This window comes from Sorex fumeus, unplaced genomic scaffold, assembly GCF_029834395.1.
Source record: "Sorex fumeus unplaced genomic scaffold, SorFum_2.1 ptg000051l, whole genome shotgun sequence".
NCBI lineage: Eukaryota > Metazoa > Chordata > Mammalia > Eulipotyphla > Soricidae > Sorex > Sorex fumeus.
The window spans coordinates 12,981,882-13,004,732 of NW_026606108.1; the positions used below are offsets into that span (position 1 = coordinate 12,981,882).

At 45.9% G+C, this 22,851-nt stretch overlaps 2 protein-coding genes across 3 annotated transcripts in view; both read left to right on the forward strand.

The window, feature by feature from the left end:
- The window catches only part of HTR4 (5-hydroxytryptamine receptor 4), a 211,990-nt gene that overhangs the window by 188,888 nt on the left and 251 nt on the right, over window positions 1-22,851 (forward strand). Inside the window, exon 7 of one of the 2 annotated variants that reach the window (XM_056124495.1) lies at window positions 6,326-6,401. The exons of the other annotated variant lie outside the window; for it this stretch is intronic. Within the exon in view, the coding sequence (XP_055980470.1) occupies window positions 6,326-6,386 (61 nt within the window). The 3' untranslated portion in view covers window positions 6,387-6,401. The remainder of the gene's footprint in view (window positions 1-6,325; window positions 6,402-22,851) is intronic. 2 annotated transcript variants of the gene reach the window in all.
- LOC130032790 (host cell factor 1-like) lies at window positions 8,137-12,243 on the forward strand. Its single transcript, XM_056124377.1, has one exon. The coding sequence runs from the start codon at window positions 8,137-8,139 to the stop codon at window positions 12,241-12,243; it is 4,107 nt and encodes a 1,368-aa protein (XP_055980352.1).

Genomic DNA, 22,851 nt, shown 5'->3' on the forward strand with positions numbered 1-22,851 from the left:
GCAGGGGTGAGCAAAGTACAAGTATCAGTCTATTTTTTTTATAACCCTTGAACAAAGAATGAGTTTAACATTTGTAAAAGCGTTTAAAATAGTGTGTCAGCAGCAACTTAGAAACTAAACAGAAAAAAATATCAGAGAAGACTCTGAAACATAGATTACTGGAAATACTTCCATTTGGAGTTTTATAGGAAAAATTGTTAGCAACTTCCTTTTTCTAGACTCAGATCACCTATGTTTGGATCTTTGTGGTTTCTTACCAGCTGCATGATTATGAACAAATCACCCAATTCAGGTATTTAATTTTCCTCATATGTCAAATAGAGATGATATTAATGTGCATTTCCAACCATTTAAGGATTGTGTATATTACCAAGTATAAAGTACTAAAGACAACTGGTGTCTAGTTAAAAATGAAGGAATGTTAGCTGTTATTATCATTACCATCATCAGCAATCCTTCTGAAATTAGTTGTTTGTGTTAAGTGAGATAGCATCACAGAACCCAGTGACCTCCACACAGTAGGAGCTCGCTAAGTGTCAGATATCCTTGCTACAGCATCTCCCACAGCATAATCCTATTAGCAGCTCCCAATGATCCACTGGCAGGTGTTATTATGTCTCTCCAATAAATGAGAAATGAAGCTTGAGAAGTAAAATGATACTGATAGAGAAAAATAAAGACTATGACCAGTACCAGATTTTGCATTCTGGAGCATGCATCTTCTTTCCACACCACATTGCTTGCCTCTCCATCAAAAACGTCTGAGGGGCTGTCATTTTCTTCACATATTCATATATTTGGAGTCCTGAGAATCTGAGAAGGCAGGCAAACATGGCTGTATTCTTGCTTGACAGGGCTCTGCAGACAGGAAGCTGGGATAATTGGATTCCAGCCATTCCGTTTTAGCACTAGATTTGTAACCAGCCAACTGCTGATGACCAAGCCTAATGGAAAAATCCTTGATCAAACAAACACAACCCACCCAGCCCAATAGGATATAGATATTTAGTTGCAGAGTGAGATTTATCAACACCCTCCTAATAGTTTCTCTGCAGAGCAGAGATGGCATCAGAATGTGTCAGAGCTTAGCCTGATGCTAGTGACAAGCAGCAGTATGTGGCATAAGAGAGTATGAGCTGAGAAATGGGGACATTTTTGACAACAGAGATGGTGTGGTCAAATCAAAACTTTTAATTTGAGTTTCACAAAAAAGGCTGTGGTATGACTTATTTGAGAAGCGTGCCTTCAGAGTGATGTTTAAAGTGAGACATTGAGAACACAGTGGTACATCAGAGTTGGTGAGTATAAAAATAGGTAACATTTCAAAGTTAGTTCATCAAAGGAGTCCCTGTAATTGCCCGTCAATTTTAGTATTAACAAACTTTAGCTAGGATGCTTCTGTACATGTTTTTTTTTGTTTGTTTGTTTGTTTTAGGCAATGGATCCAAATAGATTATTGCTGTATAATGTCTAAAGCTGTGCTTACTGATATTAGCGGCAAAAATAATGAAAATTGCCCATAAGAAATTTCACTATTGTTTGGGCTGGAGCAAAAGCACAGCGGGTAGGGCGTTTGCCTTGCACGCGGCCAACCTGGGTTCCATTCCCAGCATCCAATATGGTCCCTGAGCACCGCCAGGGGTAATTCCTGAGTGCAGAGCCAGGAGTAACCCCCGTGTATAGCCAGGTGTGACCCAAAAAGCCAAAAAAAAAAAAAAAGAAATTTCACTATTGTTGCTGATGTATAGTGCAGACTAAAAAGAAGTGCACTTTACAGACAGAAATCTGCCATTCTACATAAATCTGATGAATTGCCTGTCATTCTGCCAGAGTTTTTTTTTTATAACCAGTCTGGGACTAGTCCCACAATACTTTCCTGGAAGTACTAGTACTTCTCATCTGAGGAAGACAGCATGGCTTCCCCTCCCAAGAAGGTCGTCCCTTTGGTGCCCTTCAGTGGGTCAAATGTAGTCTTCTCTTTTTCCTGTACCAAGCAACTTACAAAACTAACTGTGCGCTTAAGACCCTTTGAAGTAGCAAATATTTCCTCCAAGAGCGATGATAATAGAGCTAAGTAGGAAGGCCTCAGAATGAGCTAATTAGTAAGTTCTCAGAATATCATAGAACATATCAGGATCTATCCCAATGTATGGAGCACTCTGAACTATTATTCTCTGATTCTGCTTTCTGCCTGGTCCTTCCTTATGTTTGCTTCATAAGCCTTATTTTCTTAAGTAAAAAGGAAGTTTATTGAGATACCAGAATTTAAAATACTATTAATTTTACTCTTCGTCTAACTCGTTTCCCATCACCAGTGTTCCAAGGATCCCTCCCCTGTCTCCCTCCCCATTTACATGGGGACTCAGTTCTAGAAAAAAATTTTCAGTTCCGATGACATTGATCACTTATTCTTCCCTTATATGTTTATTTTTATCTCATACATGGAAGAGATTTTTTTTAAATTGTGGAAATGAGTTAAATGAAAATGAGCTGCTTCCTTAGGCTACCTAGCTCAGTTATGTTCCAAAATGCTGCCTAATCCTCTTCAAGTCAGCATGTTTTAAGTAATACTAACTTTTCAGTCTTAAATTCAAATATACTTGCTCGTAAGGCCTTATGCCATATGCTATCTCCAGTTAGTAAGGCAAGAGAGAGAGTTCAAAGTTTAAGACACTTGCCTTGCATTCAGCTGACCCCCTTTCCATCCCTGCTACCACATATGATCCCTGACCACTACCGGGAGTGATATCTGAACACCAAGTCATGAGTAATCACCTAGAACTTTTGGGTGTGGCCACAAAAACAAACAAAAATCTGACAGTGTGGTCTGGCAGTGTTTCCCAAGTTTGCAGTACTTTCCACTAAGGTAAGGGTGGGATGTTCTGGAAAGGGGAGGTTCTCTAAGGGGAGAGGTTGGTAGTAACCTTTAGCACAATTGGGAGGTACTTTATGTTACTTTTAAAATAGGGATTTTTAGGGGAGTTCTGAGTGATTTTTTTTCTAGGGGGGGGGTGCTAGACCAAATAAATTTGGTAACCTCTGGTCCTGTGTGATCATTTAAAGCTCTCTGTTTTTTGAATACTAGGATGTCTGAGACCTTTTTGTGATAAGCCTTCACAATACCAACCTCATAAGTTGATGGTGAATAAAAAAATAAAGTAACAGATATCAGATCATATAAAGTCATGATGTGCAGTATAAGTAAGACAAAATCTTTGCATATAAAAACATAGCTGGACATTGTTTTATAGAATCACTCCAGCCAGTGAAACTGCAGTCTAAGTTCATTAAAAAAAAACTACATTTTTAATTCAGCAAAGTGGAAAAAGATGAGATAGTTAAAAATAACTTTAGCACTGCACTGTAGCACTATCCTCCTGTTGTTCATCAAGTGGGCCCAGTAACATTGTGAGATTTGTTGTTACTGTGTTTGGCATATCGAATCGTCATGGGTAGCTTGCCAGGCTTTGCCATGTGGGTGAGATACTCTCGGTAGCTTGCTGGGCTCTCCGAGAAGGGTGGAGGAATCGAACTCGGATCGGACGGGTCGGCCACGTGTAAGGCAAACACCCTACCCACTGTGCTATCGCTCCAATCCAAAAAATAACTTTGGCACAAAAATTTTAAATACTTAAAACCTAGATTTTTAAATTTTATTTTAATATTTCGTTGTGAAACATCAATCATATTTTTCATTTTGAAGTACAATGTCAAATGTATTTATAAGAATTCTTATTTGGTGGGCTGGAGATATAGATGGTAAGGCCTTACATGTGGCCTATCCTAGTTAGATCCCTGGCACTACATGGGGTGACCCACGAGCACAGAGCCAGGAGTAAACCCTGAGTGCCACTGGGTGTGATCAAAAAACAAAAAAGAAACACAAAACAAGAAGAATGTATTATATTGATTTTTGAGATTGTTTTATCCCAATTTTTTTAGAAATAAGGGCCACATGTGGAGAGCTGGTGCTATGCTGGGGGGCTGGTAATGGGGTGTTCCCTTCCCGTTAAGGCACAGCAGATCAAACTCAAGGCCTGATGCATGGGAAACATGTGTCTCCAGCACTTGAATTATTGCTTGAACTCATTCTGAGATTTTCCTCAGAAAAGATTTTTTTTTGCCAAAATTTGCTATTTTCTGACATGTCTATAATTTACCTACATTCTGCCATTTACAAAAACGCATTCATTAGATTCAGTAAAGATTATTTCATTTTTCATTTCATTTCATCATCCTGTTAATCGTCGATTGCCTCGAGCAGGCCCCAGTAACGTCTCTTTCATCCTAGCCCTGAGATTATATTCACGACTCTTTAGGAGAATGAGACCCATCATTGTTACTGGTATTTGGCATATTTGGTAGGCCACGGGGAGTTTGCCAGACTCTGCCCTGTGGGCAGGCTACATTCGATAGCCTGCAAGTTTGTCCCGGGGAGAGTTCTCAGTAAAGATTATATCCAAGAAAATAATCTTCTGTTTACATTTAAAATTAAATACATGAATACAGTACGTGAATTTAAGAGTGGTTAAAATTTTAATTATCAAGGTTTAGGGGCTGGAGAGGTAGCACAGTGGGTAAGGCGTTTGTCTTGCACACGGCCAACCTGGGTTCGATTCCCAGCATCCCATACGGTCCCCCGAGCACTGCCAGGAGTAATTCCTGAGTGCATGAGCCAGGAGTAACCCCTGTTCATCGCCAGGTGTGACCCAAAAAGCAAAAAAAAAAAATTTTAATTATCAAGGTTTAATAAAACAACATTTAGGCATATTAAGTGTATACAAAAATATGTATCATGTGCGTACAAACATAGGTGTATAAACCAAGCATTAGCTACTTATAAATCATTGATAATTACATTAGCCTGTGTATAATCCCAGCTCCATGTGAATAGTTAACGTGAAAGTGCCAGGCTGCAAGATTGGTTTATACTCTTCCCTAACTGCTAAACTGGGATCGTGGTATTTATGTCCTGGATCTGGACTGCCTGATTTTTGGGAAAATGTGCCATAACATCACATTATTCTTCACCATAGACTTATAGGATATTGGCTACAGAATAGAAGGGAGGAAGAAGAGAACATTATTTAATGTGGTATTTTGCCTGTTTGTTTCTTCAAACACCCAACATTTTTTCTTAAACGTCCTCCACCATTTCTTCTCTCTGCCATCTTTGCCTCTAGGGACTTTAGTTATCAATATTCCTGAAATTTTTTCTACTCAGCCTTTTTTTTGTAAGCCTTGTAGTATACAGGTAGCTTAAATTATCCAAAACAAACATCCATTTTTTTTAACTAACTCACTTCACTTAAGTGATTATTAACTTAATTTTGAATTATTCTAATCAGTTGCCCTTTTAAAAACCCTAAATCCAGGATAGTGTCGTTGTTTTTCTTTTTTTAACCTCATTTCATCAGACTTGATGTTTCAAATAGGGTATTAGGTAGTTAGAAGAGTTTTTTAGAAACTGGGACCCAGAAGATATGAAACTTATCATGGGGGAAATGTAAGATAACCACAGAAGGCCCTGGTAGCTTGAAATGGAGCCCTGAACTCAAGGGAAAGAAGAAGAAAGTCCCATGCTTTTGTACTTTACTTGACTCAGAATCTGATCCAGGAATGGGGCAATGGAAGTTACGGATTTTAGAGCCATGCCTCTGAAAATTGTGCTGCTATGAGTTTTAAAATGTGTTTCTGAATCATGTGGCCTTGGGTGGAGCATCGTATTTCCTTCCACCTTAGCTATATTATCTTGGCCACAAATTATTTAACCCTCGGTTTTCTTACTAGAAAAAGTGGTGTGTGCAAAGATAATACTACTTCCCAAGGTTGCTATACTATTATAAGGGTTAACTCACGTAACATAGGAATGCACTAAGTGACCTGCCAGGCACTGAGTCTCAAATACCAGGTATCTGTGAGGAGGAGCAAGGGAGAAAAGCTTGCTACATGTGGATGGTAACTGGGAACATTTGATTTTCATTCAACAGTGGCTACTAACACAAAGAGCTAGGTTTCAGTGAGTAGGCAATTTTATCTTTCATGCCTATTTTCTTACTTGGTAAAATAAATAATCTACTAGGTTGTTGTGATAACACGATGCTACCTGTAAACATGTTTTTTGAAGTGCAAAGTATGCCAGAACCAGGGTGTGTAATAATTATGCTCCCATTCTTAATCTTCATTGAAGACACTAAGAAACTATTAGACTGCTCATTTAGGCTAAGGTCGCTTATCTATTAACCCCTCTATTTCCTTTCTTTTTCCTTCCAAATTCCTGCTTGGCTCTCCCTCACCTGTGACTGTTTTCTGTTTCAACCAAAAGTGGCTGTTCCTCTGTCTCCAGCTTCCTCCTACTGTTCTGCAATAGACCAGTTCCTGTCTAACTCTGAACGTGCTCTGTAAGTCTCTCACAATCTGTACCTTGATTCTGTCTGTCTGTCCATTTATTTCCTCCCATAAAATGTCTCAAGTTTCTGTTTTCTCTTCTCATTGCACCCAGTTGGAAAGGATGAAACCATCACAGTTGGAATAGAAACTCACAAGGCTGAGCTCTTTTGAGCATTGGTTGCTACTAATCTGAGGACAAAAATTCCTTGAAGCATTTTCTGCCCCTTAATTTTAAAAATATGTTAGGCATCACTTATATGCACTGAATATTTAATTCCTCTTAAATATTTGATTTACAACTGTTTTCTCCCATTGGAAGCTTGCTTTTTGTCCTTATATTTTCTTGTGCTGTATTGAAACTTTTATATTTGACATAAAAAAAAGTTAGGCATCTTCCATGTTTAGGAAGAACAGCTTTCCCAGTTCTGAGTAAGGTGAGCCCTTGTTGGAGCAGATCAGCAAATCACTTATCTGTTCAGAAGAGCAAAGTAACTGTATTCCTCAGAGAGAGAGAGTCTCCACTTGGTTAGTCTCATTGCCCCAATGTGTCCTATGTCTCCTTGGCTGGGTGGAGAACCATCTCTCTCTTCTTAAATTAAATCAGGTTTTTCTTTTTCTTTTTTCAGGTTTTTCTTAAATCCTTTTATGTTTATACTGATTTTATATCTATAGATTAATGTAGAGATAGTACTGCATTCCTATATAATTTTAACTCAGCTTCTCCTAATACTAGTAATTTTCACACCCTAGGAATACTGACCAAAGCTGGAGAATGAGTAGTTATCTAATGCTGTTATCTGAACTACAGGCTTCATCTAGATTTGATAGTCAGATTTTGGGTGAATTGGGCAAGAGTTGTTTTTTTGAATTCCTCTTAATTTATCCTACACCTTAGTAAAAGCCTTGGGAAATGTTTGAAGCACTTTCTTCTGTATTAAAAAAAAAAATACCCTCATGGTCTGGGTGGGTTGATTTTAGTTGACTTTCTCGTTTCTTTTTTCTTTTCCTCTACCTAGTTGGTCCTCACCTCTGGTAGTGTAGGTCTTCCCCTTCCATGCCATCCCACGAAAAGACTGAGAACCAGAAATACCCACAGTTACTTCCAAAGGCCAAAGCCCAAGTGCGCAGAGACATCGGAACCCCTCCTTCTCTCTGATCCCCTTCTCCTTTGTTCTCCCCTCCCACTCCAAGATAAGGTATTGACCTTAGAAGAATAAAATCACAAGTGCAGAGGTAAGCTAAACTGAGGAGCAGAGGGTCCCTGTGAGGATCAACGGGAGAGGAACTGCCAAGACCCTCTGTACGCAGTTCCTGTGGCCGGAAATGAAGGGGCGGGTTCTTCCCCTCGGCCCAGTAATCAGCCGCGCAGAGACGCTGCGCACCTGCCCGCTGAACCCCGTAGCCCAGGATTCGGCACAAGATGGCGGCCTCCAGGGCCTCGCTGCCGAGTCCGTAAGCTAAGAGTCTTGACGAGTCAGCCTGGAAGCAGGCTTCGGCAGCCTCCAGCTTTGGGGGGTTTCGAAGTGCGACAGTTCCAGGGGCCCCTCGAGCAGACCTTTTTTGAGGGACTCGTTTGGGGAGACTGTGGAGGGCGAGCGAGAAGGGGCAGCGTGGGAGCGAGTTAAGATGGCGGCCTCCATGGAGCCAGCGGCCGCCATGGAAGGACCCGCGGCGGCGTGATTTGCTGCCAGCTGGCCGTGATCCCGTCCCAGGTGCTGCCCTTCTCCCGCGCCCTGCCTGCAAGCCATGGCCACCTCTGCGAACACCTCTGAGGTGCTTCTGCAGCCCCGCTGGAAGCGAGTGGTGGGCTGGTCAGGGCCAGGGCCCCGACCCCGCCATGGCCACCGGGCCGCGGCCATTAAGGAGCTGATCATAGTGTTCGGTGGAGGAAACGAGGGCATCGTGGACGAGCTGCACGTGTACAACACGGCCACCAACCAGTGGTTCAGCCCCACCGTGAGGGGCGACGTGCCCCCCGGGTGTGCGGCCTATGGCTTCGTGTGCGACGGGAGTCGCCTGCTGGTGTTCGGCGGCATGGTGGAGTACGGCAAGTACAGCAATGACCTTTACGAGCTCCAGGCCAGCCGCTGGGAGTGGAAGAAACTCAAAGCCAAAACGCCCCTCACCGGGCCCCCTCCGTGTCCTCGGCTGGGCCACAGCTTCTCCCTGGTGGACAACAAATGCTACCTCTTTGGGGGTCTGGCCAACGATAGTGAGGACCCCAAGAACAACATCCCGAGGTACCTGAATGACTTGTACATCCTTGAAATGCGGCCGGGCTCTGGAGTAGTTGCCTGGGACATCCCCATCACTTACGGGGTCCTGCCCCCACCCCGGGAGTCGCATACGGCCGTGGTCTACACTGAAAAAGACAGGAAGAAGTCCAAGCTGGTGATCTATGGAGGGATGAGTGGCTGCAGGCTAGGAGATCTCTGGACCCTGGACATTGAGACTTTGACTTGGAATAAGCCCACTCTCAGTGGGCTAGCACCTTTGCCTCGGAGTCTCCATTCAGCCACCACCATAGGAAACAAAATGTTCATCTTTGGTGGCTGGGTACCTCTGGTTTTAGATGACGACAAAGTGGCCACACATGAGAAGGAATGGAAGTGTACCAATACACTGGCTTGTCTCAACCTGGATACCATGTCCTGGGAGAGCATTCGGATGGATAAGGACACCCTGGAGGATAATATCCCCCGGGCTCGGGCTGGCCACTGTGCTGTCGCAATCAATACCCGTTTGTACATTTGGAGTGGGCGTGATGGCTACCGAAAAGCCTGGAACAACCAGGTCTGTTGCAAAGATCTCTGGTACCTGGAAACAGAAAAACCACCACCCCCGGCCCGGGTGCAGCTTGTGCGAGCCAACACCAGTTCGTTAGAGGTGAGCTGGGGGGCAGTGGCAACCGCTGACAGTTACCTTCTGCAGCTTCAGAAATACGACATACATCCAACCACTGCTCCTGATGGCAGCCCTCCATCCAACCTCGTTCCTTCTGTGCCTGCTTACCAGCCTTCAAGCCCTGCCCCAGCATCCGTCACACCTGCACTACAGCCACTTACCTTTGGCTCTTGCCCCAGGCTCCTGCCCCAGGCTGCTCCGGCCCCCTCAACCACCAGCACCATCCAGGCCTTGCCAGCAGTGCCTGGCAGTTCAGTTTCTGTGCCAGTGCCGCCCAAGGCTCCAAGTGTGTCTGCTCTTCTCAAAATGACTGATTTGCAGGCTACCACAGGAACCCCTTTGGTTACCGTGAGACCTACCAACCAAGCTGGAAAAGACCCCGTCATGGTGACCTCCCTTCTTACAGGTCTGCGAATGGCCCAGCCAGTGCAGAGTGCCCAAGGGGCAGTGATGGGCAGTAGTCCCAAGATGTGTGGGATGGCTGCCCTGGCAGCTGCTGCTGCTGCCACCCAGAAGATCCCTCCTGTATCAGCCCCCGCACCCATGCTGAGCATCCCAGCTGGCACCACTGCTGTCAAGACTGTGGCCAAGACACCTGGCACCACCACCCTGCCAGCTACTGTGAAAGTGGCTTCCTCACCAGGCATGGTGAGTAATCCAGCCACCCGCATGCTCAAGACTGCGGCTGCGCAGGTGGGGACGTCTGTCTCTTCTACTACCAGTTCATCTACTCGGCCCGTCATCACAGTGCACAAGTCGGGGACTGTCACTGTGGCCCAGCAAGCCCAGGTGGTGACCACAGTGGTGGGTGGGGTCACCAAGACCATAACCTTAGTGAAGAACCCCGTCTCTGTCCCAGAAGGCAGTGCTCTGATTTCTAATCTGGGCAAAGTCATGTCAGTGGTCCAGACCAAACCAGTTCAGACCTCAGCCGTACCAGGTCAGGTGTCCGTGAGCCCTGGGACTCAGATCATCCAGACTAAAGGGCCCTGGCCGGCAGGGACCATTCTGAAGTTGGTCACCTCAGCAGATGGCAAGCCTGCCACTATCATCACAACCACCCAGGCCAGTGGAACCAGGAATAAGTCCACTATCCTGGGCATCAGCAGCAGGTCTCCCAGCACCCCCAAGCCTGGCACAGCCACCATCATTAAGACTATCCCCGTGTCGGCCATAATCACGCAGGCCAGCTCCACGGGTGTCAGCAGCAGCCCCGGCCTCAAGTCTCCAATCACCATTATCACCACCAAAGTTATGACTTCCGGTACTGGGGCGCCTGCCAAAATCATCACTGCTGTCCCCAAAACTACCACTGGCCATGAGAAGACCGGCGTGACTCAGGTAGTACTAAAGGGGGCTCCTGGGCAGCCGGGAACGATCCTCTGCACCATGCCTGTGGAAGGTGTCCGCCTGGTTACTCCCATCAACGTTTCTGCCATCAAGCCCGATGTCACCACGCTGGTGATGAAGGGTACCACAGGTGTCACAACACTAGGCACAGTGACAAGTACTGTTTCAACCAGCCTCGCAGGAGCTGGGGGCAGTGGAGTCAGTGCCTCTCTGGCCACGCCCATCACCACCTTGGGCACCATTGCCACACTCTCAAGCCAGGTGATCAAACCTGCCACTGTCACTGTGTCATCTGCCCAGACCACACTAACAGCAGCTGGCCGGTCCACGATTCCTACTCTCTCCATGCATCCTGCGTCCTCCCAGCCCACCCAGGTGACTCTGATCACAGCACCCAGCAGGACGGAGGCACAGCGGGGGCATGATCTCCCCATGTCCACGGCAGCCTCATCTACTGCCACAGTGACCGTCACCACCTCTGCCCAGGGAGGCATGCAACCCAGCATGATGACATTGATGTGCTCTAGCCTGCCTGGTGAGACCCAGGAGACAGGGACACCCCCTGGCACTGTCATGGGGAACCTCAAGGGACAGTCCCATGGCCGGCAAGTGCAGTTCGTCTATGACAGACAAGATGCAGCCACTTCTCTGGGTTCCTTGACAGCAGAACAGCAGAAAAGCAGTGCAGGGGGTACCAGCTCTGGCTCAGCATGTGAGACCCATGAACCAGACACCACCCATACGGTCACCTCCACTTCAAGCATGGCCAGGAATCATGGCTGTGAGAGCCAGGAGTCCAGTGCCACTATGTCTGCCTGGTTCACCTGTGCAGCAAGCACCACTCCTACTGTGATGGCAGTCAGTGTGCCTCCTGGGATGCTGAAAGGAGCTCAGGGTGCTCTCAAGCCTGTGAGCCAAATGCACCAGACCAGTGGATCCGGCGCCACCGTGACTGAGATGGCTTCCAGGTCCCCACGGTTTGAGTCCAGCCTGGCCCTGGAGGCTGGTGATCACACCCCTGCATTTATGCATTCAGCCTCTTTGTGTGACCATGTCAGGTGCAGTGACCCTGGCAGTATGGACAGCCCCACAGCAGGACTGGGTCAGCACATGTCTGTTGGCAGCTCTGGGGAGGCTCATCCAGCCCATGTTACACCCTGCTCCACCATGGATGCCGGGGAGCCCTGCCAGGCCCAGGGGACCTCCCTACCTGTATGCAAGAGCTCACCCCACAGGGGTGTGATTGGGACAGCCACTGAGACACTGTTGCACCCCTCGGCCACCATGACTCAGGTCTGCTTCAAATTACCCTGTGAGACCCACAAAAGAGGTCCTACCTGGATACCCCCCACTGCCATCTCTAACCGGGGTGAGGGCCTGTCTGAGGGCACTCGACCCTGTGAGACATACCAGGCCACTTCCATGGCTACCACCACGGCCATCAACGTGGATGCCTTGCGACCAGACACTGCCCCCTCTCACAGGACCCTGGAGTCCAACTTGGAGGTGGCGCCGCTTCCCACCGTCACCTCCCAGAGCAGTGTTTCATTTCTGTCCCCTTTCTCGACACAGCAGGTTTGCTCCAAACCTCCACTGTGAGATGTCCTTGATGGCACCACAAACATGACCACCACCGGCACCTCCACACAAGCTACAACCATTCCCCCCCAGCCAAGGACTGTGGGAGGCTGAGTACCCAGAACGACAGCAAGCCCTTGTGTCATCCTGACAATTGACTATGTCCTCCATGCTGAGAAAGGAAATGCACACCAAAACACAGTCCACTCAGTCCCTGGCCCCAGAGGAGCACCAGATAGCCACAGCGCCTCACCAGCAGTTATCACCACAGCATTGTTTGCAGTAAGCCTCCCTAACCCTAGTGGTGGAGTCAGCAAAGGTCCTGTCAGCCTTCCAGGTGCCGGGGGTCCAGCCACTAAGCCATATAAGGAGCCCCTTTCAGGCCAGAGCTTGCCAGCTGATGGTCATCCAGCCATGCCTGCCTGCACCATCTGAAGTAGAGCAGTTACCACTACCCTGAGACCCAGTACCCTCATTTTACTGGGTTTCATCCCTAAAGAGCTGGCGATGATGAGACTTGGCAGAGCTGCCACCAAGTTGCTGCCACCTTGTACAGCAGGACCAAAGGAACCACTGGTGAACCCACGAACAGGGCGGCTGCAACAGCTGTGACACAGTGGGGACAGCCAAAGGGGGATGCCCTCTTCACCCCTAGGCTCCTTCCATCACAGAACTGGCTTCAAGTCTAACACTCTCAATTCAGCCACCCGCCAGGCAGAGTTGTAAGAGAGGAGTAGGTGGGAGGTAGGGGAGGGCACTAGTGGGTAATGCTGATGTCATACTCAAGTCAGCCAGCTCCCACCAGAACAGTCTTGGGGCCTTGGGGCTCTGCCGGGACCCACAAATTAGAAAGCTTCCTGCCTCACCCTCATGCTTCAGGCACTGAATAGGGTTTGAGGCTGGTCACCCAGAAGGACTGAAGATGAGCATCTGACTTTTGCAGCCCCTCACACCTGCTGTGGAGTTTCAGCTGTGGTTGGAGATCCCTCACCTCTGCCACCCTACCACCAGTCATTCTCCTCCCCCCACCCCCACGCCCTCGGGTTTGTTGTATTATAGATGTTTTGTGGGAAGCGTCATGTTTAGTCACTTTAGAACCCGCTCATCTTGTCCCATTTTTCTGCCTCTCTCCCATTCATCTGTTGTAGAGTAACCCCAGTGACTCAATATTATCATAGTGCAATGTAGTTTTATGCTATTTTGAACAATTAAAAGACATTTTAAAAAGTAATAAGGTTGGGAAACACTAATCAAAACAAGTCTCTGGCTTCCAGCATGCCTGGGCCCGTATCCTGGCTTTGGCAATTGTTGGCTAAGTGGCTTCTGGCAATATCTTCATCTCTCTGGGTTTCAGAATCCTTACCTGTGAAATGGAGAAATGTAAGGTACCAGTGCTATCATCACGGAGTCATTATAGACATTAAATATAATAATTTAAAAAGTACTTAGCAAAGTCTGGTTCAAAGGGATGAGAAATTGCTATTGTCTAGGAACTAACAAGATGTAGTCTATGTCTTCCAGGAGTGTCAGGATGCCAGACATCCCATTGGCAGGTAATTTGTGTTATTCCAAACAATAAGTACTGATGGATGGTATCAGACTTGTCTGAAAGGAGGTGGGCATTGACGGGTTTTGAAAGGTGAATAGGATTTAGATGTGACTAAATTGTGGTAAGTCTTTATGTCCTTGATACACAGGCATCTTGGGTATTGCTTAATTAGAACACTGGTATGGTAATCACTAACATATCTAACTAAGTATAAACAATCCTACACTTATTAATTTTCAAATAGAAAGTTCAGAGCTTGGCAGCTTCAGGGAAGGTAAATCATTAATTTCACAATACTGGAGGGTTTCTCATATTGCCTCCTAGCTGTTTGTCTTTATCTTGGGAAGATCCCCTAATGGTCACAGAAGAGCTGCCATAGCTCGATATCTCATTCTCCTCACATGATCATTACCAAACAGGAGAAAACTAGACAGACCCTTCTGACACTGTCTTATATTCAGGAGAAACAGTTCCCAGCAGGTTGCCTCAGCTGACCTTCAGATGCTGTAGGCTAGGAGAGCATCACAGACCACATCCTTAGTTAGCTCTAAGTCTGACAGTTAAATCTCTTTACTAAGTGGAAAGAAGAGAGATTGTAGCATGCTTTCAAGTATGTGAGTCAGCATTTACCAAATGTTCTTAGTGCGTTCATTCTTCCTAAAAAAAAGCTGAGAGTTGTTGGAAAGACAGAGGCATAACTCACTGAGCCAGGCAGCAGGAAGTTGACTAATCTTTTCGGAGTCTCACATAAGGAACAAGAGTACTCTCAGGAACCAGCAGTTCTTCCATTTCTACACTTGAATGTCACCACTCTCTTTCAGGGCAGCCTTGCCAAACCTGGTTCCCAAGGCAATCCTGCATTTCTCATTGAGCAGAAACCCCAGTTACACTGTTCCTGTAGTTTGGGGTGTTCTAACTTTGCACTCAGCTCTAGTCAGGAGGCAATGCCTACTGTTCACGCGGCCTCATCCCTCAAGTGGCAGACAGAGGGCAGAAAAAGCCCCAGATATGGGTCCTGCAATGCAGAAGCACCTTGAGGAGACTGTGAGCCCCTCTTATGCTGGGGGGTGCATGGAGATTGAGGTGGAGTGGGGCAACCAAAGGGAAACACAGTTCAAGGAAACTGCCTTTTTTGTTGCCGTTATTGCTTGGGGGCTACCATCAGGCAGTGCTCAGGGTTTACTCCTGGCTCTGCACTCAGGGATCATTCCTGGTGGTGCTTTGGTGATCAAATACTGCTTGGTCACAGCAATACCTGTTGTACTATCACTCCAGCCCCGGAAACTGTCTTCTTTTCATAACTATACCATGCTTGAGTCAAAAGGAAGAGCTGGGCCTTTTGGGTCTGGGCTCTGCTGATAATTAAAGGGAAGCCTGAAGCTTACCCAACCACCCTGAGTGTCTGCCCAGAACAAAGCTACTCCAGAGTGGCATTGAGACTCACATCCTTGTTCTCTGAGGATTATGGGAAGGAAGTACTCTTCCTCCTGGTGAATTCCCACCTCTTCCATCATGTTCTCAGTCACACCATGTTGCCACACTACCCTTGGTCAGACCCCTGAGTCTCACTCTCAGCACCACCAATGCCTCTCATTCCAGACCCCTGGACATGATTCCAGTAACAGAGGTGCCCCCTGCAGGACTTTGAGTCCCATGAGGACAGAGATTGTGGAGATCTTTTCTCATTGCTTGGTACAGTTCCAGAGAGTAGTAGATACATCAAATACGTTTTTATTAAATATGTATATATATGAAGGAATTTGAAAGTGTGATTCCTCCCTGACCCTGTAGAAGTCATCCAATGTTCCAGGTGATAGAGCTTTGCTTTCAGGAAACTGCTTTGAGGTTAAAAAGCTTTAAGTCTAAATACCTCCCATTTTATTTGATCCTATCTTTTTGTTTGGGAGCCATATTTAGTGATGCTCAGGGTATTTACTTAGCTCTGTGCTTGGGAATCATTCCTGGTAGTGCTTAGGGGAAGATATATCATGCTAGGGATTGACCAGTTCAGCTGCATGCAAAGCTAGCTAGCTTCTTAACCCCTATCTCATCTCTCCAGCCCACACCTCATATTTTAATAATGAAAACATCTTGCACGTGCCCCTGTTATATAATCTCTGTGTGAAGGAGGGCCTGGGTGATGTACAATCAAGTTTGATCATTTCCTTATAGTGCCAGACCAGGCAGGCAGAGGGGCTATTACTATGCAACTAATTGCTGCATGCAGACTGGTCTAAGTGAGATGCTAATTGCTCAGTGAATGAATTGTAGACTCAGGTAATTACCCAACCCAATGTAACTCCTGTCATGTTCGAGTAAATTAATGCAAAGCAGGGAAGAACCTAGCTGAAAGGTGGCACTTCGTGCCTTACTGTTGCTTAGGAAACAACAGTGAGATTTTTCTTGTGGACTGAAAACTGCCCAGATACACCAGCCATCTGGTCTCTGCTTTCTTTTCCTGCGCACCTGCAAGTAAGATCTTACACTGAACAAACAGGTGAGACTGCTGTTTTTTTTTTCCCGATGACAGTCTTTCAGTTGTTTCTTGGCTGAGAAGGCCATCTTGAGTTTCCTGCAATCAGTAGTTGAATGAGCAAACATTTTGATCAGTTACTGAGAAGTGAAGCACTAGCTTCTTGTTTTACTATGTTCATCAAACAGTACCAGAAACTTGGGGAGTGCTCAGTAGCAGATGCGGCTCTATCTGCAGGGTATCCTCACGAGCTGTTCTCTTAAGCATTTTATGTGCACTGTCTCATTTAATAAGCATAACTCAGGTCATTTGGAATAAATCACAGAGATAGGCAATACCAGATACAATCTCTAAACCTGGGATTTTGCTTCAAGAGACACTCTTAAGCTTCCCATAGGTCACTAGTGTCCAGATGTTGGGAAAGTCACATTTTCTAAGCCTTCATTTCCTTAACAGTTCTGATCTCTGTACCAGTGTATGTTCAGCCCTTCGCTACATTCTTTGTCGATGCTACATATATTGAATTGTATTTAATTGCTGTTTGACTCACTGGACAGAGTGAGTTAAGTTGGGGGATATACAGATGATCCCAGATTTGACTGGTTATTTGCCATTAAAGTAAACATATCAAAACACTGGGAACTTGCAAGCATGGCTAGGTTCCACTGGAGCTCTCCTCTCTCTGAGTATCTCCCTCATTACTGTGGAGGGAACATCCATCCACCATAACCATCCATAACCAGGGCACCTCTCCATGTATTCTCCTGTACCTCTCAAGAGCTACTGCCTGTAAGAGTCACTCCTAGGTAGTCTTTAGATTCTCTGCTCCAGAGAGCCCGGCAAGCTACCCACTAATGCAAGAAACAGAAATCCCACTTAGTCACTCATAACCCTCCTGGTGGAATTCTGTGTAGAAATGAGAAGCTGCCATTGGTCACCAATGAAAGTGACTTATTGGCCATGAACAGGACAAAGATTTGGGAGTGTATTTTAAGGATATGAATATGGCCATCCTGGACACAGGGCTCTCATTGCTTCTCAATTGAGACTTCTCAGGGTCTCAATTTTCTCTTCTGTAAAGTTGGTCAGTGGGTAGGAGCTATTGCTCAATTTTGTGAAAAGCAAATGAGATTAATGAGATTACACATGGGACCATTACAGATGGAGCCTGGCACACAACCTAATTCTTTGGTTAGCTGAGCTTATTATCATGAACATGACTCCTTCCTTCACACACATCTCCTTCAAAGACATCTTACATACCATGCACCTTACATACCATGAGCTGTCTTACAGGAGCACTAAGTTCAGAACCCCTTTTCAAAAACTTGTTTCCAAGTCATTAGACAATGATAACTAGGACAACAATCAGAGTCTGACTATGGTCATGGCAAGACCCTGCAGCTCTCACCATGATGCTCAGAAATTCCTCGATTGTTAACTCTCTGGGAAACACAGATCTTAGCTCCTTGTCTGCTTGACTGGCAAAGCTACTTATCAAAGTAGCTTTGGGTGGGAAATACAGCATGTCTGCTTAGGCACGCACATTAGTGAGAGAGCGCTTGTGATTTTCAGAAGGGAGAAAGGCAAAGTTGGTATGCCTCTCTCTATTTATCGAGGGCTTCCAAAAATATTGGACTACCACCACCTTTTCAAATAAAAATATGGCTCTGTGATCTCCTGAAAGTATACCTTTTTTAAGCAAAGTGCTCCCCAATTACACCCAGGGCTACCAATGATCCCTAAATCAGGATCATTCCAGCACCCACTTTCCCACTTTGGGAAAGTCTGCTCTATATCATGAGTTCCTTAAAAGGAATTTCTTACCCATAAAGGGGAAAAAGAGGAAAATCATCTAGTAAAACTTTTACAGATGTATTTTATTATCATTATTATATTCTCCTCACATAGAGAACTATGAAGAGAAGTAAACAGAGTTTACAGAGTTTCGTTTTGTATGATCCAGGATATTACGTTAGTAGGCTGTGAGGCCATCAGTTCTTCATATCTAACATTGTTTTGTCCACCAGCAACACCAGGTGGCACAGGTGTAGACAAACTGTTCGAGGGAGTAAAGTGGGAAGAGGCTGTGAAGTCACTTGCCAGATATCACAAAGCTGAGCCATGGGGGAGCCTGGTTTAATTTAGATCAGGCAGACTCCGATGGGTGGGGTAAGGTGTGTGATGCATACCCAAGCTCTGCCTGGCAGGGAGACACAAATGCACCAGACAGAGTCTCAGAAAAGTCAGGAAGACTCAAATTTCTGGTAGATCTAAGCAGTAAGTTCCGTTTGTGTATCCAGAGTCTAACCTTTTTATTTTCTCACCACCTGGTGAGAATTAAGTTCTATTTCTGTATTCAGAGTCTTTTATTTCCCAGCCTGTATCAAATCATTTCTCTGACAATAATCTTTCAGCCAGAATATTGCCCTAACCTTCATGCTGTTCACCCTGTTCACACCCACCTCCATCCCACCTGCTCTCAATAGAGTGTCACTGAGATGGCATCAGAATAGAGTGTCACTGAGATGGCATTAGGGCACTGCCCAAACTCATCCCTAGACCTTCTGACTATAGTAAAAGCCAAAGTCCAGTGGGGTCTACACACAGTGCCCCATAACCGCTGTACCCTACCCTGGTTACTGACCTCAACTCTGAGATCCCCTCCTCTCTTCCCATTTCAGCCTTGCACTCCCAGAGTCCTCAGAAGTACAGAAGGGATGCAGTCACAGGACTTTAGCACTTGCCGCTCTTCCTGAAAAAGCACCTGACATCTATCTTTCTGAGGATCTAAAGAGGAGACAGAAAGTCCCTCAGCTATTGAACAATATTTCAATATAAAAATCGATGAGTAAACATATAGTGTTAACTACCTAGAGAGTATAGAAGAATGCTCTAAAACACTATGAATACAACTGAAGGAAGTAACATCTAGTTCCAGGGCTGAAGAGAAAAAGGGAACAAACCACAAAGACTTAGAAACTTAGAAGACGGAACCAGCAGGGTCAAATAGACATTTGAGGAAGAGGTGATGGCTGGTGGGAGCCTGGGAAGGTCTGCCTGGAGGCTGGTTGTGCAAGAGTTGGGAAGCTTCACAGATGCTCCAGGAAATCATTCCTCTGACTGGCTCAGAAAGAGTCCTGGGGTAAAGCTCATAGGAACCACAGGCAGAGAGGATGCTGACAGAAGAAATGTGTGTGTGTGTGTGTGTGTGTGTGTGTGTGTGTGTTTGACTGTGGCATTCTTTAACTGTACAGAATTTTTACAGAAATAATTGCCAAGTATAGGAATCTGGGTTATCAATGACAAACTGGTCTGCTGTTGAGATTGATTTCAATACGATTAACGTATTGAATACAACAGTGCTGTACTGCAGGTTTAAAAAAGTGAGGGATTAGAGCAATAGCACAGCAGGTAGGGGGCTTTCCTTGTACACGGTCAACCCGGGTTCGATCCCCAGCATCCCATATGGTCCCCTGAGCACCACCAGGGGTTATTCCTAAGTGCATAGCCGATCCAGGAGTAACCCCTGTGCATCGCCAGGTGTGACCCAAAAAGAAGAGAGAGAGAGATAAAAAGAGAGAGAGAGAGAGAGAAGCAGTTGTCAGGTAGCAGATTTTAGGTGACACTTCAAATCAACTTGCTGTTCCACTCACCCAGTTGATTTACTGCTCCAAATGTCAGTGAAAGGAGCCAGAGTAACAGACAGTTCCATTGTCTCCAGGCTCAGCTTTGCTCCTCAGTGCTCTCTGATAGATTGGCTGAGCACAGAACATTTCCTGATAGGGAGAACTTTTTGTATTCAGGCGCACCTTGAGATGCTGTCTAGTGCTCATTCTGATGAGTTACAAAGACCCACAGAGTTATTAAGAGGAAAGAAACCTGGGTTCCAGGGCTGAAGATTCAGCAGGTGCAGTGTTTGCCCTGGCATCTCAGATGGTGCCCTGAGCACCGCCAGGAGTGATCCCTAAGCTCAGAGCCTGAGCATCTCTAGGTATGGCCCAAGAAGGAAAGAGGAAGATAAAGGAGAAAAAAAGGGGGGGGGGGAGAGAGAGGAAGGAGTCTGATTCTAGTTCCAGCTTAATTCCTCCTCCTTAAAATAATTTTTTAATTGAATCACTGTGAGAGATGCGCAGTTACAAAGTTGTCCATAGTCTGCTTTCAGTCATACATTATTTCAACACCCATACTTCCACCAGTGTACATTTCCCTCCCACCCCCTCACCTCTCACCCCCACCCGTCTTTATGGCAGGCAGGCATTCTCTCTCTCTCTCTCTCTCTCTCTCTCTCTCTTCGGCATTATGGTCTGCAATAAAGATACTGAGAGGTTATCCTGTTTGTTTCTTTACCTACTTTCAGCACACAGTTATTATTCAGAGTGATAATTTCTGACTTTTTTTATATAAATTTAAAAAAAAATTATTAGTGAAACACCATGAGGTACAGTTGTAGACTTACAAATTTTTGTGCTTGGGTTTCAGGTATACAATGATTGAGTACCCATCCCTCCACCAGTGCCCATTCTCCACCACCACTGATCTCAGTATCCCTCCCACCCCCACATCCCCCCCATCCCACCCTGCTTCTGTGGCTGGGCACTCCCTTTTGTTCTCTCTCTCCTTTTGGTTTCTGTGGTTTGCAAAAGAGGCATTGAGTGGCAATCAAATTCAGTCTATAGTCTACTTTCAGCATCCACCTCCCATCCTGGGAGGATCCTCCTAATAGCCTTTATTTGATGCTCCCTTCTCTATTTGAGCTGCCTTTTCCCCTAGCGTGTGCGGCTGGCCTCCAAGCCATGGAGTAAACCTCCTGGTACTTATCTTGACTATTCTTGGGTGTTAGTCTAATTTCTGACTATTTTTGTCATAGAGGTCCTTTCTCTATCCCAACTTCCTTCCTCCCCCTGCATTTGAGGCAGGCTTCCAAACTTAGAAACAAGGGCCTGGAGGATTAGCTTCTCCATCTTCACATCAACAAGATGCTGTTCTTCATATATCCCTATTTGAAGTAACACACTCTTCCCATAACCCACTCACTGTGGCCTCAAAAAATGTGTAAAGAAACACCAAGTGGGACACAGTGCCCTAGAACAAATGACTGGTTAAAAAAAATTTGGTGCATCTATACAATGGAATATTATGCAGCTGTTAGGAGAGATGAAGTCATGAAATTTGCTTGTAAGTGGATAGACATGGAGAGTATCATGCTAAGTGAAATGAGTCAGAAAGAGAGAGACAGATATAGAAGGACTGCACTCATTTGTGGAGTGTAGAATAACATAATGTGAGGCTGACACCCAAGGACAGTAGATACAAGGGCCAGGAGGATTGCAAATAGCTGGAAGCCTGCCTCATCAGCGGAGGGGAGAAGGCAGATAGAATAGAGAAGGGATCTCTAAGAAAATGATGGCTGGAGAAATCAGTCGGGATGGGACATGTGTGCCAAAAGTAGATAAGGGACCAAACATGATGACCTCTCAGTGTCTGTATTGCAAACCATAATACCCAATAGTAGAGAGAGATTATGGGGAATCATGTCTGCCATGGAGGCAGGGGGAGGACGGGGAAGGGGAATATACTGGGGAGATTGTTGGTAGGGAATGTGCACTGGTGGAAGGATAAGTGTTTGATCAAACATGAAAGCTTGTAACTTTTTCACAGTGATTCAATAAAATTAAAATAAAAAACACTGAGTGGGGCACAGCAGCAAGTCCCGGAAGACACCGCAGCACTAGAGATCTCTCCAGGCCTTGTACTGAGCCAATTCCACCGGGGCACCCCAGATGGAGCTAGCGCGCTCTCCCCGCCTGCTCCAGATGGAATCCCGGTGACCACAAGCTTCCACAAGCAAGGCCCAGGTATGCGGGTTCCAGGACTAAGTCTCCAGGCCGCAGGCGTTGGCAGAGGAATTGGGCTGTCTTTCCCCGACTCCCTTCCCACTCTGCATCCTGGCTGTCACGCCCACATTCTACCTCAGAGTGCCAACTTAGTGCCAGAGACTCCCAGTTGAATCCCAAAATGGATTAGTGCCCTACAGAGATGTCTCTGGAACCCAACCATTTACAACCTTAGAGTTCCATAAGCATTTTGCGGCCATGTGACCTCTCACGATATTCAAAGTGAACAATGGAACAGCCATGGTCTGGAGACTCCCAGTTGAATCCCAAAATGGATTAGTGCCCTACAGAGATGTCTCTGGAACCCAACCATTTACAACCTTAGCGTTCCATAAGCATTTTGCGGCCATGCGACCTCTCATGATATTCAAAGTGAGCAATGGAAAATAAACTATCTAGCATCTACCCTCCCCAGTCAGGCTTTGAATGGTGGTGGAAAAATTTGAGCAAAACTATAATGCCCAAAAGTAGAGAGAGAGAATTGAGAAATTGTCTGCCATAGAGACATGGTGAGGACTGGGATGGGGGTGGGGTAGTGGAGGACACTGGGGACATTGGTGGTGGTAAATATGCACTGGTGGAGGGATGGGTGTTCGATTATTGTATGGCTGAAGCTCAAACATAAAAGCTTTTGCAACTGTGTCTCACAGTGATTCAATAAAAAATAAAAATAAAAATAAATAAATAATAAAAGAAATACCAACAGTAAT

Bases quoted from the DNA above. Each gene is read 5' to 3' on its own strand.
- LOC130032790 (XM_056124377.1), top strand. From the start codon at position 8,137: ATGGCCACCTCTGCGAACACCTCTGAGGTGCTTCTGCAGCCCCGCTGG.